Genomic DNA, 19,653 nt, shown 5'->3' with positions numbered 1-19,653 from the left:
GTATTCTTTACAAAAACTATCAAAGTTCTTCGAGATAAACTTACTATCTCGATCACTTTATAAAATTTTAATTTTATGATCACTTTGATTTTTCACCATGGCTTTAAATTTCTTGAATACTTTAAAGGTTTCTGATTTTTCTTTTAAAAAATATATCATGTATTCCTTAAATAATCATCAACAAAAATTAGAAAGTACCAGTTTTGGCATTGTAAAAATGTCTATATTTTTCCATATATGTTGTTGTGCACTAGCTCAAGTGATACACGTGCTCGCCAAGATTCTCCAAATAGAAAAGATGCTCGATACTGCTTACCAAAGATGCATTCTTCACATATGCTCGAATTTGTGTTGATAAATGATAGTCTTGAATCATATTTTTAACTCTTAACAGCTTTAGAGTATTATAGTTGAGATGATTGTACCTTTTATGCCATCAATCTAAGCAGTCAGCTACTTCATTTCATAATGTCGCTTATGAAACATATTTTATTTGCATTGAAATTTTTTTGAACCTCTCTATATCAACTTTGACAAATAGATAATTATTTTTTCTACAATCAAAAATTTTGAAACCTCTATCTTCAAAATGAACTTTATAATTATTTTATAAAAGTTATTAAATATTTAGCAGATTTTGCTTCAGATCTAGCACTAATAGCACATTTCGAAGAAATTTAGGTTCCAAATTAAATTGCACAGCAATACTGCCTTTGCCTTTAGCTTGAATCCGATGATCATTTTTCATGCATATCTTGATTTTATACGACGCATTTATATTTTTAAACAATTTTTGGTTACCTAATAATTTTTAAAAATAAATTAATTGTAACAAATCATTCTAAAGAAAAATATATTGTCTTAAATTTCTCCTCAGAAAACTCGGACTGGAGCTAAAGAGCACAGTAACTTGAAGCTGTAGCTGACAGCAGTGATGCAGAGTCAATATCGTTCTGCTTCTGTAATGGCGACAAGAAATCGAAGAGCTGCAAAACCCACAGCAACGGCAAGAAGAACCGCTATCGTCTTGTTCGCTTTTGTCTCTCTCGTGGCCTGTGGTGCTTTCGTTCCTGTCTTCGCTTCCCTTCCTTTTCTCTCCCCTCATCACTCTCGTCGCCGTCATCACAATGAAAACGTAACCTCTTTCTCTCTTTTCCCTTCTGTTGCAATCCATAATTTACGCTCTTAGCTGAGTTCATTGTGTATGGATCTGTATAATGGGATGTGTCAAGGAATGTGGATTGATTTTAACTATTTCCCACATTTTTCCTCCTTTATGTTTGTAGGATCAATTAATTGTTAAATATTAGCGCAGTGCATTTGCGCTTAATTTAGAATACTTAGCTTTACTTAAAGATTTAAGTGTGAAGCTGATCAACCTTGTGTGGGTGATTATTTTATTTTGTGAGAGATGTTGAAGTCAGGAGTAGAGTATTTAAAATTCTAAACGACTAATATTCTAAAGATTGACAACAGTGCAATAGGTGTAGTTCTGAGCTATCATTTCTTCTCCCGCTGAGGTAAGAATCTGTTGTTGTTTTCTAGCAGATTGAAACTCGTAAATTTAAGATTGACAATGATATGTTTTGGAAAGATGGCAAACCATTCAGGATTATAGGTGGTGATTTGCATTACTTCCGGGTTCTTCCTGAGGTATTTGATATTCCTCTCTCCACCTGTATTATGTTTTTCGTCACGGTATTGTTAGGCCCAGTTGTCTGTAATTGATTACTAATGATAGCTCAATCATGTGTATTTTGTTAAGGCATGGAAACTTTAGAGGACGCCATGTTTTGCAGTATTACATAAGGGTCAACAAGTTTAAAAAACTTAGGAAGAATTATTTTTCATTGATGATTGTCATGAAAAAACAAGCCATATGTGAAAAAGTAACACAAACACTACTGTTATTTAGGCTTCTTATATATCTAGAATTATTTTTTAAACACAATACCGCTTATATCTGTTTCTTTGAATACAAGTAAGCTCTTTCATTTTGCCCGCCATTTTTTCTGGTGATTTTGGTACGTTGTATCCATGATTTGTTGATGCAGTACTGGGAAGACAGACTTTTGAGAGCAAAAGCACTGGGATTGAATACTATCCAAACTTATGTCCCTTGGAATCTACATGAACCAAAGCCAGGAAAATTGGTCTTTGAGGGTGTTGCAGACCTAGTAGCCTTTCTCAAACTCTGCCAGAAGCTGGATTTTGTAGTTATGCTTCGCGCTGGGCCTTATATATGTGGAGGTCAGTCTTAACCTTCATAATAAAATTTATCATTCAATAATCTGATATGCATCTGGACCTTGCTGCCTATGTTTTTCTTTGAATTCTTTACTTGCCATCTCATTTTCAAAATATGGCCTTTAATAGTGTTTCTTGGATTTGAAAGCTCTCCCAAGGCTAAAGTCTTCATTTGGACTGCTGTCCTAGACTTGACTAACACTATAATCTGCTTCTGGCATGCAGACCTCATTAAGCTTTATTTTTGGGTATTTAGTTGATGTGCTTTTATAAGTCTCTAGTCCTGTAGCCATCTGTTTGCTCGATCTCTACCGAAATGGAACAGGGCTTCTTTTAGCTATTATGTGGAGAAATTGGGCCTCTCTCTTCTATCAAAACCTGCTTGTCTTCTTGTTTTATGTTTTTGTAGGAGTATATCTCATACTCCTATTATGTTCTTTCTGTTCCTTTTTTTTCTCTATTATATTTTTTCCTTTATAAAGAAAAAGTAGGCATTCTTTCTCACACAAAATCGTGTGAGAATTTGATTGAAAGCGTAATGTTTCTTGTGCTTGTTTTAGTTTTTTTCTGGAGCCATTATATGAATGATGTCTATTAAATAAGCCTCTTTAGTGATAGGGAGACCTTTGTGCAAAAGCTTTTGTGTTAAACCAGTATAGTTCCTACTCACAAAGAGGTCGTAGAATCCTCAAAAGTTTGTCTCTTTTTCCTCTCAATATTACCCAAAAGATAATGTGAGGAATGAAAGAAGACAGCCTTCTCTTGCACTTAGTGGCTGACAGACTGCTCCATGCCCATACAGTTTCATGTTTTGCTGATTTTCCTTCTCTTTTTAAATGGAAGATTCAGAGTTTTTTCACAAATAATTGCTTGAACATTAAGCATGTTGGAGATAGGAGGAAGATGTTAGAGAGATTAATGAGAAGACTCAAGTTTTTTCTATTGTGGTTGTTGCAAAAAAACTTGAAGTACATGATTATTTATAAACACTATTATAACTATTAGAATTAATTGTAACCACTAACAAATATAATAAATTTAATTTATGACCAAAAACTACTAACAAACCAAAGGATCTATTGAAACTCTAATTTATGAAGTTCAACTACTAATATACTAATTAATTATATTCTTAATTTGCAAATTAATTTTTAACACTACCCCTTAATTTGCAAATCTTCTTTTCAATCCAAGATTAGTGCGTAAACTTCAAACTTGAGCGGTTTGGTGAAAATATCCGCCGCTTGATCTTTGATCTTTACGTGCTTGAGCTCTAGTTCCTTTTTAGCAATGCAATCTCTAATAAAATGATATCTTGTGCTTATGTGTTTGCTTCGTTCATGAAATACTGAGTTCTCGGCTAATGTTTGTGCGGACTTATTGTCAATAAAAGTTTCAATAGCTTCATCTTGTGTCAAATGAAGTTTCTTCAACAAACTTCTTAGCTATATAACATGATAAGCACAAGAGGTTGCTGTCACATATTCAGACTTACAAGTTGATATTGTAACAATGACTTGCTTTTTAAAACTTCATGTAATTGCACAATCATCTATAAAGAATACGAAATCAATTGTACTTTTTCTATCATCAATATGTTCAGCAAAATCATTATCACAAAATCCCACAAGTTTGAAATTATAAGAAGATGAATAAAATAATCCAAAATTAATAGTACTTTTAAGGTAGCGTAGAACTCTTTTAGCAACATTCATGTGAGAGCTGGTAGGAGCTTCCATAAAACTACTTATTAGTTCAATTGCAAAAAGAATATTAGGCATTGTAAATGTCAAGTTGTCGAATACCATATTTTATTATTTAATTAGTTAATTATTTAATTATTTGGTATTATGTAAGTAGGATTTTATAAGAATAATAATTTCATATTATTAGAATTTTAATAGAATAATAATTTTTTTATTAATAGATTATGAATTTTATAAATACTCAGATGTAACAAATTAAAAGGTGAGAAGTAAAATTATTTATTTTTTTCCTAAAATTCTACATGATATCAAAGCAAAAATAAGGGTATTTTAGTATTTTTAATTTTAGGGTTTCTTTCAAAATCCTAAAATATTCTCACCACCTAGCCAAACGGAGTCCTAACCTCACTGGCGGCCTGCCGCCCTGTTCCGGTGAGCATCTCCGGCCTACCCAATCTCTCTGCTCTGGCCGCACTCGGCTGTTCGTGCTGCTTTCTCACGCACAGCCTCTGGTTTGCAGTATTTTCTTCTTTGGCTTCCTCGGACGCAGCAACTGGTTCGCATACAACCTCCTATTTGTCCTCTGCCTCTTCGCACAGCTTCTAATCCGTGATTTTCGCTGTTTCTGCTTTCTGGCTTCAGCTTCTTGGTGCATCTGCGTCTGCGTTTGATCAAAAGATACTGGTTCCAGAGGCTTCCTAGTTGCCAATCAGCTTGCTTCGGTTTTGCCTTCGACCAGATCGAGGAGAACAGAATGTCTGATCCGATTGTTTTTCAGTTTCGCAAATCGGATCCAAATTTGCACAACCACTAATGCGCGACACGGTGGAAGAAGAACGTCAGGCCGCTGCAAGTTAGTTCTGTCCGAAGAAGAAGCCGAGCCCGAGCTATTTTTGAGCCGACTTCAAGCCCTTTTTTGAGCCGACTTTAAGCCGTTTTGAGCCGAGTTGAGTTGCTGCCTTGCCAGACAGATCTGCATTTTGCACGTGCGAGCCGTTATGACCAACCTTCTTTAGTCTTTTTTTGGCTCCTTTGCGCGCGACTGCCTCTGATTTCGTGACTAGGCCTTTTTTGCGCACAAGCTGCTTTGACCAACCTTTTCTAGTCCTTTTTCCAATTCTTCTACGCGTGCCCGCCTCTAGTTTCGCGATCCGGCGCAGATCGGCTTCTTTTACATGCAAGCATCTCTGACCAGCCTTTTCTGGTCTTTTTTTGGCTCTTCTATGCGTGTACGTCTCGGGTTTGCAACTTGATATGCAAGTTGGGCATGTGTGATATTCCTGCATCAATTTGAGAGGGGTGTTAATACCATATTTTATTATTTAATTAATTAATTATTTAGTATTATGTAATTAGAATTTTATGAGAATAATAATTTTATATTATTAGAATTTTAATAGAAAAAGAATTTCTTTATTAATAAGTTAAAAATTTTATAAATATTTAAGTGTAACAAATTAAAGGGTGAGAAATAATTTTTTTTTTTTTCCTCCTAAAATTCTACATAAGTATCTCAAACTTTCCATGAGATTTTTAAAGATAGTGGGATCTACTTTTTTTCCATTATTAAACTTTGATAACTTGACTCCACATTCCATAGGTGTGTTCACATGATTGCAATTAAATATTTTAAATTTCTTGAAGACTTTTCTTGCATAGTCTTCTTGAGAAATAAAAATACCATCTTTCATTTGATTCACCTCAAGACCTAAATAGTAAGACATGAGCCTCCATATTCGTCATTTCAAATTCAAGTAACATGTATTTCTTGAATTTTTCAAATAAATTTGGATTGTTGCTTGTAAAGATAAGTTTATCCTCATATAGACACGCAAATAGAAAATCACTATTAGAATAATACTTCACATATGGAGCATATTCATGAAGGCAACGAATAAATCCATTATCTTCAAAATACCTATTTATATAGCTATTCCATGCTCTTGGCGCTTGCTTTAGCCCGTACAAAGTTTTCTTCATCTTCAACACTTTATTTTCATGCCCTTCAACTGCGAAATCCAACGGTTGTTGTACATAAACCTCTTTATTAAGATAGCCATTGAGAAATGCTGATTTTACATCATGTTGAAAAAATTTTCACTTCATTTTAGCCGAAATAGCTAAGAGCAAGCGAATAGTCTCCATGCGAGCAACTAGTGCAAAAACCTCATCATAATCAATCCCATGCTTTTGCTTGTATCCTTTAGTCACAAGTCTTGCCTTGTATATTTTTACATTTCTTTGAGAATCCTTTTTTGTTTTATAGACCCATTTGACAACAATAACTTTATGTTCCTTAAGAATACTGGTTAGTTCCCATATGTTGTTATTTTCTATAGATTTGATCTCTTCCTCCATGGCTTGTCTCCATCTTGCATCTTTGATGATTTTGATAAAATTCGTTGGTTCACTCACTATCAAGGAAAAGACAAAACAAATCATTTATATTAAAATTAATGGTCTCACCAGTTTCATCATAGAGATTTTGAATGCTTTCATCTTTCGTGGTCTTTCACTTGAACTTTCTTGAGAGGTGGGTGAAGCAACATGAGTTGGAGAATGAGGTGGAGTTGCCTCTTGCAAAGGTATCATGGTCTCTTGGCCTTCCTCTTCAAAGTATGGAAAGAAATCATAAGCATTTTCTTATTTCTTCTCTGTCAAAATATAGATATGTTGGTAAGAGATTAGGAGAATTAATTGAAAATCCTGTAAATTGAGGGATTAAAAGGTTAGGTTTCCTAATGAGTTAGTGTCCTATTTAGGAATGAGTAGGTTTTCTGATGAGTTAGTTTTCTATTTTTTTTTCTCTTATAACCTACTATATAATATCATGTATTATTAATTCAGAAATAAAAATCTTTCTTTTCTTCTCATATTTCCTCACATGGTATCAGAGTTCTAAGCTCTTTTCTGGGAATTCTAACTCTATTCTCTTTAGTCTTAATTGCTGAACGATCTTTCTTTCAGCCGTTATTGTTGATCTTGTTCTTTTATTTCTCATTCTTTAATTCCCGTTTGGGCAGTCTTAATTGCTATTGATTTCCTTCATCATGTCAACCTCCTAAACTACCGACACCACTGCCTCTAGCAATTCAAATCCACTTGAAGAGTCCAACTCTATTCACAAAATTGGAGAATTGCAGAATATTCGGGCCTCCTATAGGCTCAATGGGAAGAACTACTTCAAATGGTCTCAATTTGTTCACACATACCTCAAGGGCAAAGGATGACTTAATCAGCTTCTTGGAACGGGATCAGCAAAGGATGACCCATCGTTTGAAGCATGAGACGAGGAGGATTCCATGATAATGTCTTGGCTATGGGATTTTATGGATCCCATGATCAGTGATACGTACATGTTTTTTGCTACAACAAATAAAATTTGGGATTTCATTCGTCGCACATATTTGAAGGCCCATGATGCTGCTCAAGTGTACGAGATTAATGTAAGAATTGCGGCCACTAAGCAAGGAGACAAATCTGTCACAGAATATGCAAACCTGCTGCAAAACCTATGGCAACAACTTGATCATTACCGAATACTTGGCAAGGAGGACATCCCTCATATAGAAGAGATAATATCATTGATTCGAGCAGAAGAAAGTCGAAGGAGTGTTATGCTTCAAACAGAACAAACTGTGAACGAGTCAGCTCTAATAACAAAAACAGATCATCAGGAGAAAGGAAAGGGTAATCTAACTCAACACCCTGGTAGAGAAAACCAGTGGAAAGAGAACAAGGATAATCTCTGGTGCACCTATTGCAAGAAACAGAGGCACACAAAAGAGAAGTGTTGGAAATTGAATGGTAAGCCACCAAGCTGAGAATTGGAGAATCGTTGGGGGCAACAAAGGCCTCAGACACATATGGTAGAGCAACCCAAAACTAAGGAAAATTCAACAACAGGGGGATTCAACAATGAAGAAATTGAGAAGCTGAGAAACCTGTTGGGGTCTCTTGAGAAGCCTTCTGAATCGTGTTCTCTAGCTTTTACAGGTAAACCTTCATTCTCTTTTTGCATGAATGCCTCGGAAACATTATACGCTAATTCTTGGATAATAGATTCTGGTGCCCCAAATCATATTACCCTTAGAAATGTTCTCCATGTACCGAAACTATCAACCAACCTAGTTTTCATTCAAAAACTAACCCATGATCTTAAATGTTATATCACTTTTTCCCCTTCTTATTGTGTTTTTCAGGATCAACATTCGGGTAGGAGGATTGGACTTGCTAAGAAAAGAAGCGGTCTTTACCATCTTGAATCATAAAAAAATAGTAGAAGTAATTTGTCTTTGGTTTTCTTCAGTTCCACAAATAAAGATGTCCTTTGGCTGTATCACCTACGCCTAGTCCATCCATCTTTTAACGTTTTAAAAGTCATGTTTTCTCATTTGTTCCATGGACTAGATCTGTCTGAATTTCATTGACACTTGTGAATTAGTAAAACATGCTCGTGTATCTTTTCCTATCAACAATGAAAGAACCTCTCGTCCTTTTCATTTAATTCATAGTGACATATAGGCTCCTTCTACATTACCAAATGTTTCTGGGACTCGTTGGTTTGTATCCTTAATAGATGATTGCACTTGGGCTACTTGGCTTTTTCTTCTTAAACAAAAATATGATGTTAGCATGGTTATACCCAACTTCCACTCATTGGTTCAAAACTAATTTGAGGTTAAAATAAAAAGCTTTAGAACAGACAATGTTAGAGACTACTTCAACTAGATTTTATCACCCTATTCTCAATCACAGAGCATTATCCATGAATCATCATGTGTGTATACCTCAATAAAATGGGATAGCTGAAAGGAAAAATGGATACTTAACACCACTCGGGCCTTACTTTTTCAAGAGAATATTCCTAAATCCTACTGGGGAGAAGCTGTTCTTATTGCCACACACCTGATAAATAGATTTGCCTCACATGTGTTAGACAACAAAAGTCCCATAGAAATCTTTAATGGTTTTTACCCTCCCTTCAGAACCTCAAATGGCCTAACACCCAGTGTATTTGGGTACACTGCTTTTGTTCATGTTCACAACCAACAAAGAGGCAAGTTAAATCCCCGAGCCATAAAATGAGTTTTCCTTGGTTACTCATCCACTCAAAAGGAATACAAGTGTTACAACCCTTGATTCAGAAAATTTTACATTTCTGCAGATGTCACATTCACAGAAAATAAACTTTTTTTCTCCAAGTTCTCTTTTCATGGGAAGATTTCAATGATGGAAGATAGTACTTGTGAGTCCTTTTAACCAATTAAAACTCTTGACCTTCCTCAGGTTCCAGTCCATGCTGTTGAATTTGAGACCTCTGACCTAATCACATATGAGTCATTCACTTCTGCTGTTGAACCCGTGTCACCTCTTGTCCCTACCAGTGCAAGTCAAAAGTTATCAAGGTTCACTTAGGTGTATTCAAGAAGAAAGACCGTTCCAGAACTGATACAAGTCTAAGAATCCAACCCAGACTTTGGAAATGAGATCACGGTAAAGATGTGACGCACCTTTACATATACAATCTGTTGAAGCACTTAATAATATAAAAGACGACCTAGACCTTCCCATTGCTATGAAAAAAGGTACCAGAGAATGCACTAAACAACTGCTTTACCCATTATCTCACTATGTCTCTCTTAAACACCTATCACCATCATACAAAAAGTTCATTGTAAATCTAAACGTTATTACTATCCATAACATTGTTTCTGGGCATTGTCAAAAAGAGAATGGAGGTATGTTATGAGAGAAGAGATGAATGCATTAGAAAAGAATAAAACATGGGAGATTGTTGATAAACCAAAAGAGAAAAACACTGTTGACTGTAAATGGATTTTCATACTGAAATACAAGGCTGATGGATCTCTTGAGAGATATAAAGAAAGGTTGGTGGCCAAAGGGTATACTCAATGTAGAATTATTTTTTTGTATTTTTTCTTTTTTCTGTCTTTTACAACCTGGCAATATAACAAAATGGTTATTGCCAGGTTGTGCTTTTTTTTTCCTTCCACTAAGGAAGTTTGTTAGTTTTTTGTCTTTTTCTTCCTTTGCCTATAAAATGTTGCTGATTATCGATGAATAAAAAGTGTGAGAAGAAAGAGGAGTTATTTCTTCTTCTCAAGTTCTTCATGGTATCAGAGCAAGCCTGATTCAAATTCTTCAGCATCCCTCTTGCATTCAATAGGCAATGGATGAGCAGACCCCTTCACCTAAAGTTCTTTTGGGTTCTCACCTTCCGGTGCTTGACCGCCATGCTCTTGCTGATCAGGCTCCATCTTTCGTTACTGACCATCGACTAAATGATAGTAACTATCTTCAATGGTCATCTTCGGTATTGATGTTCATCCGAGGGAAAGGCCGAGATGAATATCTCACTAGAGAACTCTCACCTCCTCCCGCGAACGATCCAAATGCTCGGATATGGAAAGTTGAGAACAATCTTGTTATATCTTGGTTGGTGAACTCAATGACCACTGAGAATGGTGAAAATTTCCTTCTTTATGAGACTGTGCATGATATCTGGGTCGCAGCTCGTGAGTTCTACTCCACTTGAGACAACACTTTCGCCATCTTCGAAATCGAAATAAACCTTCACGACCTGCGCCAAGAAGAAAAAACAGTAACTCAATATTACAATTTTCTTACTCGAAAATGGTAGCAACTTGATGTTTTTGAGGAACATGCTTGGAGCTGCTTAGAGGATGCCAAGAGATTCCGAAGTATCGTGGAACAGAGACGAATCTTCAAGTTCCTTTTCAGACTGAACAAAAACCTCGACGAGGTAAGAGAATGCATCTTTGGAACCAAACCTCTCCCGAACATCAGAGAAATGTTCTCTGAGGTACGACGCGAAGAAAGCAGGAAGAAAGTGATGATGGGTGACTCGCAATTCTTGACCCTGCTGAAAGCATATCTCTATCACCCAAGACTGGTACTGTTCTCACAAGTCGGGTGACTGAGCGAAAGGGAGGGCCATGGTGTGAATATTGTAAAAGGCCGGGATACGTTCGTGGAAGATGCTGGAAGCTTCACGGGAAATCAGCTGAGAAGAAGAAAACACCAAAGCAGGAAATGGAGGAAATTCATCGGGGTAATTTTATCTCAACAGAGGAGGGATCCACTGCAGCCGTTTCTATCGGAAGCTCCTTATTTAGTCATGAAAAAATCAGTCTCCTCCAAAAATTGTTTTCGCCCAATATGATTCCCAGTAATGCTCTACAGTTCACAAAGGTAATTTTTCTGGTTTCTCAACTTATTCCACAAAAAACGGAATATGGAGTATTGACTCAGGTGCTTCCGATCATATGACTGGAGATATCTCACTATTTAAGAAATATAGTAAGTGGAGAAGTAAATTCTCAGTTAAAATTGCTGATGACTCTAGCTCCCAGGTCGAAGGAACAGGAATAATTGCACTGACACCCAAGTTAATTTTGTACTCTGTGCTATATGTTCTAAATTTGGATTGCAATCTCCTGTCAGTAAGTAAATTATCACAGGACTTGAATTGTGTGGTTACATTTAACTCTAAACTGTGTGAATTTCAGGACTTGGACTCGGGAAAGACGATTGGCAATGCTAGTATGGATTCGGGTCTTTATCTACTGCAAGTTGACAACTATTCTCTTAATAGACAAACTCATCATGCAGTATGTATTAATTCTGAATCTGTAAACAACTTAAATATGGAATGCCCTATCATATTATGACATTATCGTTTAGGACATTCTAATTTCGTGTACTTGAAAAAACTATTTCCTGATTTGTTTCGAAATGAAAAATCAACTTCTTTTCAATGTAAAGTATGTCAGCTGTCCAAACATAATCGAAATTCATTTCCCAGTTCTGTTTAGAAACCCGCAAAACCTCTTTCATTAATTCATAGTGATGTATGAGGTTCCTCTCGGGTCACTAATATTATCAGGACAAAATGGTTTGTATCTTTTGTTGATGATCACACTAGAATTAATTGGATTTTTCTCATGAAAGAAAAATCTGAAGTTGGCCAGATTTTTAAAAAATTTCACATTGTGATTCAAAATCAATTTCACACAAACATCCAAGTAGTGAGGTCAGACAATGGGTGTAAATACCTTGAAACCATTTTAAGCCAATATTTTTCTGACTATGGCATTATCCATCAAAGTTCCTGTGTCAATAATCCACAATAAAATGGTATACCTGAACGAAAAAATAGACACATTCTTGAAGCAGCCCGATCAATCATGTTCATTATCCACATTCTAAAATTGCTTTGGGGAGAGGCTGTTCTCACCGCTACATACTTGATAAACCGTGTGCCCTTCCGAACTCTCTCATTTCGAACACCCTATGATATCCTCCTCAGGGCCTTTCTGCAATCTCATATTCTTCGTACCCTTCCCCATAAAGCTTTTAGTTGTTCTGCCTATGTTCATGTTCATACTCACCTCATGGGTAAACTTGACCCACGGGTCATTAAATGTATTTTTGTTGGATATTCACCAAGTCAAAAAGAATACAAATATTTTTGTCCCAAGACCCGTCGTTTCTACAACACTATAGATGTCACTTTGTTTGAAAACCAGTTCTTCTATCCCACTACTGATATTCAGGGGGTGAATACTAATCAGGAATATCAAGTATGGGATATAAGTACACCGCCTCTCACTTTTTGTTCCCTCACTATTCCCGAGTTCTCATCAAATTTTCCTGAACTTAGTATCAAAGAGTCTGAACCTGAACCTATACCTACTACTATCAACAAAGAGTTACGTGTCTATATTAAGAGACACAAAACTTCAGTTAATAAAGATTTTGAACCAACTACACATTACCATGAGTCTATTCCAGTTCCAAGCAGTAAGAACACATCAGGTAATAAGTTTTCAGGCACAATTTCTGATACGGTTACCACTACTGATCATGATACTGAATATCTATTGTTTTGTGGAAAGGAACTCGATTTTGTACTAAACACTCTATATAGGATTACATTTCATTAAGCAACTTGTCCTCAAAAGTATCATGCATATGTAAGCAAACTTGATGGCAGCCCCATTGAACCTAAAACCATTCATGAAGCCCTTGCATTGCCAATGCGGAGAGATGCTATTCAAAAAGAGATTAGGGCTCTTGAAAAGAATAAGACTTGGGAACTAACAGAACTTCCACCGGAAAAACATAAAGTTAGGTGCAAATGGGTATTTACTATAAAACACAATCCTGATGGAAGTGTGAATCGGTACAAAACTCGTCTACTAGCTAAAGGCTTCACTCAGTCCTACGGGATAGACTATCTGGAGACATTCGCTCCAGTGGCTAAGCACAACACTATTCGGATATTACTCTCTCTTGCCTCTAATCTTGATTGACCTCTCTGTCAATTTGATGTAAAGAATGCATTTCTCAATGGAGATTTAGAAGAAGAGATATATATGGAAGTTCCTCCAGGTCTTGTGACCACATATGAAACTCACAAGGTATGTAAACTCAAAAAGGCACTCTATGGTCTAAAACAATCTCCGAGAGCTTGGTTTGACAGATTTACCAAAGCAGTTAAACATATGGGTTATGAGCAATATCACTCTGATCATACTTTGTTTGTCAAGAATAGTGCCTCTGGTAAGAAAGCTATCCTAATTGTATATGTTGATGATATTATTTTAACAGGTGATAACATAAAGGAAATTCAAAAACTCACAAGTTTTCTTGCCACGGAGTTTATAAAAGATCTTGGAGCACTTAGGTATTTTCTGGAAATGGAATTTTCTCGTTCTAAAAAGGGCATATCTGTGTCACAAAAGAAATATGTTCTTGACCTGCTAAAAGAAATAGGGATGCTCGGGTGTAAACCAGCAGAAACTCCCATGGAAACGACTACAAAAGTTGGATTTAAAAAGGGCAAGCTACTTGATAAAGAAAGATATCAAAGACTTGTGGGCAAACTTATATATCTTGCTCATATTAGACCTGACATCAGTTTTGCTGTAAGTACTGCAAGTCAATTCATGAACTAACTTCTTGATATTCATATGAATATGGTATATCGGATCTTAAAATACCTTAAGAAAACTTCAGAACAAGGACTATTTTTCCAAAAAATAATGAATAGAAATATTGAAATCTACACAGATGCTGATTGGGTAGGTTCTATAACTAACAAAAGATCTACCTCTGGGCACTGTACTTACGTTTGAGGAAACTTACTCACTTGGCGGAGTAAAAAACAATATGTTGTGTCACGAAATAGCGCAGAAGCTGAATTTCGATCACTTCCTCATGGAATATGTGAAAGAATTTGGTTAAAAAGAGTTCTAATGGAAATGAAATTCTTGGTTACTACTCCAATGAAAGTATGGTGCGACAATAAAGCAACAATCAACATAATTAAAAATCTGGTATATCATGATCGAACTAAACACGTGGAAATAGATAGGCACTTCATCAGGGAGAAAATTGAAGATCAGACCATTACAATACTCCACGTTCCTACTAATCAGCAAACTGCAGATATTTTAACAAATTCACTTTTCAAAGGATTTTTCAACGAATTAATATCTAATTTAGGCTTACTAAACATTTATGTAACTTAGATTGAGGGGGAATGTAGAATTATTTTTCTGTCTTTTACAACCTGACAATATAACAAAATGGTTACTGCCAGGTTGTGCTGTTTTTTCTTTCCACTAGGGAAGTTTGTTAGTTTTTTGTCTTTTTCTTCATTTCTTTGCCTATAAAATGTTGCTGATTATCGATGAATAAAAAATGTGAGAAGAAAGAGGAGTTATTTCTTATTCTCAAGTTCTTCACTTAGATTTATGGGGTAGATTATCGGGAGATTTTTGCTCCAGTTGCAAAAATGAATACAATGAGGATTTTATTGTCATTGGCTACCCACTTCAGGTAGCAACTCATACAATATGATGTTAAGAATGCATTTCTCCATGGTGATTTAGATGAATAAATATACATTGAATATTCTACCAGAATTTGAGGGGGACATAGGTAACAAGGTATGCAAGGTGAAAAAGTCATAAAGGAGTCAAGATATAAACAAATCCAAGGTGACTACACTCTCTTCATTAAACATTCGGCTGTAGGGGGATAAACTACATTTCTAGTCTATGTGGACGACATCATAGTGACTGTAAATGATGAGAGAGAAGCAAGAACTAAAACAGAGACAAGCAAAAGAATTTAAAATAAAGGAACTAGGAAAACTGAAGTATTTCCTCGGTATTGAGGTGGTATATTCTACACAGGGAATTTTCATATCTCAGCAAAAGTACGTGATTGATTTATTGACAGAAACATGGAAGATTGGGTGTAAACTAGTTTTTACACTAATAGATCCAAACCATAAGTTGGGAGAAGCTAAAGAAGAACCAACTGTTGATAAAAGAATGTTCCAAAGGTTGGTCGGAAAACTCATATACCTTACCCACACTCTGCCTGACATAGCATACTCAGTGAGCGTGATTAGTCAATTCATGCACGATCCAAAAGAACCTCATCTTCAAGCTACTTACAGGGTACTACATTACTTGAATGGCAATCCAGGGAAAGGAATTTTGTTCAAGAAGAATGACACTCTTGCTCTAGAAGCTTACACCGATGCTGAGTATGCAAGTTCCCAAATGGGCAGAAGATCAACTACATGGTATTGTACTTTTCTTGGAGGTAATGTGGTAACATGGAGGAGTAAGAAACAAAATGTGGTGGCAAGATCATCTGCAGAATCAGAGTTTATGGCTATTGCTCAGGGATTATGTGAACTATTATGGTTGGAGATTATTCTAGATGATTTGAGAGTCAACTGGGAAGAACCTATGAAGCTCTATTGTGACAACAAGTTAGCTATCAATATTTTTCATAATCCTATACAACATGATAAGACAAAACATATACAAATTGATAGACATTTCATTAAAGAAAAATTGGAGGAAAGGTTAGTGTGTATGTCTTATGTTCCATCAGAACGTCGAGTAGCTGATGTTCTAACAAAGAGGTTGAACAATTCAAATTTCCATGATCTTGTATTCAAGCTAGGAATGGAAGACCTCTATTCCTTGGCTTGAGAGGGAGTGTCAAGATATAGATATGTTAGCAAGAGATTAGAAGAGTTAATTAGAAATCCTATAAATTAAGGGATTAAGAAGTTAGGTTTTCTAATGAGTTAGTGTCCTCTTTAAGAATGAGTAGGTTCCTGATGAGTTAGTTTCTTTTTTTTTTTCTCTTGTAACTTACTATATAATACCATGTATTATCAATTCAGAAATAAAGATTTTTCTTTTTTTTCATATTTCCTCACATTCTCCCAATTCCAAGTTGCCTTTTCATCAAATTTAACATCTCTTCTTACCACGATCTTGCTATTGCTTAGATTATACAATTTATAACCTTTTGAGTTTGCATCATACCCAATGAAAATATGCTTAAGACTTCGATCATTGAGTTTGGATCTCTCTTGTTGTGGAAAATGAGCATATGCAATACTTCCAAAAACTCACAAATGGTTGACATTAGGTTTCATTCCACTCCATGTTTCTTGGGGAGTCATGTCTTTCAAACTTAATGTTGGAGGCCTATTAGATAAATATATTGCACAAGAAATTGCTTCAGCCCAAAATTCATTGGGCATGTTTTTGCTTTCAACATGCTTCTAGCTATATTAAGAATAGTTCTGTTCTTTCTTTTTGTAATTCCATTTTATCGTGGTGATTTTGGAACTGTTAAACAACGATGAATTCTATTAGCTTCACAAAAATCATAGAATTCTTTGGAAGTAAATTCACCTTATCTATCTGTTCTCAAAGACTTTATTTCACAACTACAATTGTTTTCTACAAAAGTCTTGAAATTTTTAAAAGCAGTAAAAGTATATGATTTTTGCTTTAAAAAATATAACCAAGCCTTCCTACTATAATCATCAATAAATAGTAGAAAATATTTATTTTTATCAAATGAAAGTAGATTGATTGGTCCACACACATCGGCGTGCACAAGTTGAAGTAGCTTGGTTGTTGTTGTAGTGGCTTCTTTTGGAAAACTCCTTCTTGAATGCTTTCTAAGTAGATATGCTTCACATAATTGATTAGGATGGTTGATCAATGACATCCCTTTCACCATCTTTTCTTCTCCCATCGCCTTGAGTGTGTCAAAGTTCAAATGGCCAAATCTCATATGCCAACACTATGCTTCATCTTCCACACTAGTCTTCAAAATTCTTACTTCAATAGTTTTGAGATTTAAGATAAATTTCTATTCTTTGACATAAGCACCTTAGAAATCAAATTAGCACTTTGATCTTTAAGTCAAAGACAATAATCTTTCATATTAATTTCATATTCATTTTTAAGAACTTGGCTCAAATTCAAAATATTACTTTTTAACTTTGGTACATAGTAGACATTAGTAATAAGTACATGCCCACTATTTTTTGGAGAGATTAGAATTGTATATTTCTCTTGAATTTGAACTTTTGAAGAATCTTGAAATGAAACATTACCATTAATCTTCTCATCAAGCTCTACAAATTTTTCTTTATTACCGCACATGTAATTGCTTGCTCCATTATCCAAGTACCATGAACTATGAGTATCATTATCTTCCTCTTTACATACTAGCAACAAAGTTGTTTCTTCCTCATCTTGTTTAGTATTGACAAAATTGACTTGCTCCTCCTTCTCGTTTGAAGCGTTATGACATTTTTAAACATAATGTTCATATTTGTGACAATTGTAGTATTTAATATTTGATTTGTTAGAATTTCTATAGTTACCTCTTCCTCTTCCTCTTCTATGACCTCTATTTGACGGTTGACCTTTGTCTTCATTTTCGACATCATCTTGAGTGTCATTTTTTTTTATACTTGACCACGACCACGACCACGCCCTCTATCTCTTTCTCATCCTTTTTGCTTTCCACCATCATTCAAAAAGGCCTTTGATTTGAGAACTTGTTCCAAAAGCTCTTCTTGTCTTCTCTTTATTTTTTCTTCATGAGTTTGTAGAGATCTCTCTAATTGGTCAAATATCAAAGTATCTACATCCTTTGATTCTTCAATAGCACAAACCGCATAGTCGAATTTTGGTGGCAATGATCGAAGAGTTTTCTGCACCACATGAACATCTTCCATTATCTCACTATATCTCCTCATTTGGCTTACTATGGACTTCACATTTGAGCAAAAATCTGAAATGGATCAACATCCTTCATTTGCAAAGCTTCAAACTCGCCTCGTAAAGTTTGGAGTCGCACATTCTTTACTTTGTCAACTCTTTGGAGGGAATTTTTTAAAATCTCCCAAGCTTGTTTTACGTTGGTAGTATCGGCCACCTTTAGAAACATAGATTCATCCAAACCTTGATGGATAAGTGCAAGGGCCTATTGATCCTTTTTCTTTGTTTTTGCAAAAGCATGCTTCTCATTTTGAGTTAAGAATTCTTCATCTTCGGGTGGAGTAAAGTCTCTTTCTACAATATCCCACACATCTTGTGAAGTAAGTATGACTTTCATATGAAAACACCAATTCTCATAGTTTTCTTTTGTAAAACGAGAAAATTGGAAAGAAAATAGATTATTGGTAGCCATTTCTCTAAAATTTTAATAAGAAACCAAAAGTTCTGATACCACTTTATTGGAGATAAAGGAAGAAGCTAGAGAGACTAATGAGTAGACTCACATTTTTTCTATTATGATTGTTGTAAGAAAGTTTCAAGTACAAGACTATTTATAAATACTATTACAACTTGTAGAATTAATTGTAACCACGAACAAATATAATAAATTTAATTTATCACCCATAACTACTAACAAACCAAATAATATATAAACTCTAATTTATGAAGTTCAATTACTAATAAACTAATTAACTATATTCTTAATTTGCAAATCAATTCTTAACAAAGCATTGTTTATACTGATTTATGGAAAATATGAATAGTATTTCACACATGTGAAATCTTGTCAAATATTTGGGCTCATTTATAAAAGTTTGAATAAATAATTAGACCTTTTCCCTTTTCTATGATAGTAAATATTTTCATCCCTTATGTTTTTGCTTATGGTGATAATGAAAATGAAAATGCCTTCTTGGTTTATATCCTTTTGGTGCAGAGTGGGATCTGGGAGGTTTCCCTGCTTGGTTACTTGCCGTAGAACCAGCTCTCAGACTAAGGTCATCAGATCCTGTTTTTCTTAAATTGGTATGTTTATCGAGTATTTGTGTATTTAGCAACAACTAATTAAGTAAGAATATAAAAAAAAATAGTTATAAATAATTTTATGCATGAATTTGTACACCTTTGGTGCCTTTACTTAACGATGCATCTTATACTCGTTATTTTTTAAAAAATCATAATAAATAGTTAATCAATAAAGAAAAATGGTTGTTGGTTGCCACTATTAACATGCATGCATAATTGCCCCATGGATGATCAAGGGAAGAAGTTCTGGTTTAAGATTATGCTTTATAGCCATCAGTTTTGTTTCTCATTCTAATTTCTCTATTTGAGAAGTTAAGATTAGAAAATGCATTTCTAAAAAGAATTTAGAGGCTAGAGAATAGTTACCTCGGTTGCCTCAGAGCATTTATCTATAACTTGATTGTAAAGCATTTTTTTTTATTGTATTTCTAACTTCTTTTTTGGTTAAGATATTATATTTTCCCTTGCGAGAGATTTTCTTTGAAGGGTTCCCTTGTGGGAGATTT

The 19,653-nt window shown here is 35.0% G+C and overlaps 1 protein-coding gene across 5 annotated transcripts in view; it reads left to right on the top strand.

The window, feature by feature from the left end:
- The first annotated feature begins 839 nt into the window (after positions 1 to 839).
- Positions 840 to 19,653, top strand: part of BGAL17 (beta-galactosidase 17) — a 41,472-nt gene continuing 22,658 nt past the window's right edge. Inside the window, exons 1-4 of one of the 5 annotated variants that reach the window (XR_015818558.1) lie at positions 840 to 1,135; positions 1,546 to 1,653; positions 2,055 to 2,250; positions 19,059 to 19,147. Coding sequence is in view for 3 of the 5 variants with exons in the window: in XM_088218205.1 (XP_088074331.1) it covers positions 935 to 1,135; positions 1,546 to 1,653; positions 2,055 to 2,250; positions 19,059 to 19,147 (594 nt within the window). In the remaining 2 variants the exon portion in view is untranslated. Of the gene's footprint in view, positions 1,136 to 1,545; positions 1,654 to 2,054; positions 2,251 to 19,058; positions 19,148 to 19,653 lie in introns of those variants that run through there. The other 4 variants (XM_088218205.1, XM_088218203.1, XM_088218204.1 and 1 more) reach the window with 4 other exon arrangements.

Source organism: Carica papaya, chromosome 4 (assembly GCF_054855325.1).
Source record: "Carica papaya isolate Zhongbai chromosome 4, ASM5485532v1, whole genome shotgun sequence".
NCBI lineage: Eukaryota > Viridiplantae > Streptophyta > Magnoliopsida > Brassicales > Caricaceae > Carica > Carica papaya.
The sequence above is the reverse complement of the archived record's forward strand: the minus strand, read 5'-3'. Positions and strand labels throughout refer to the sequence as shown.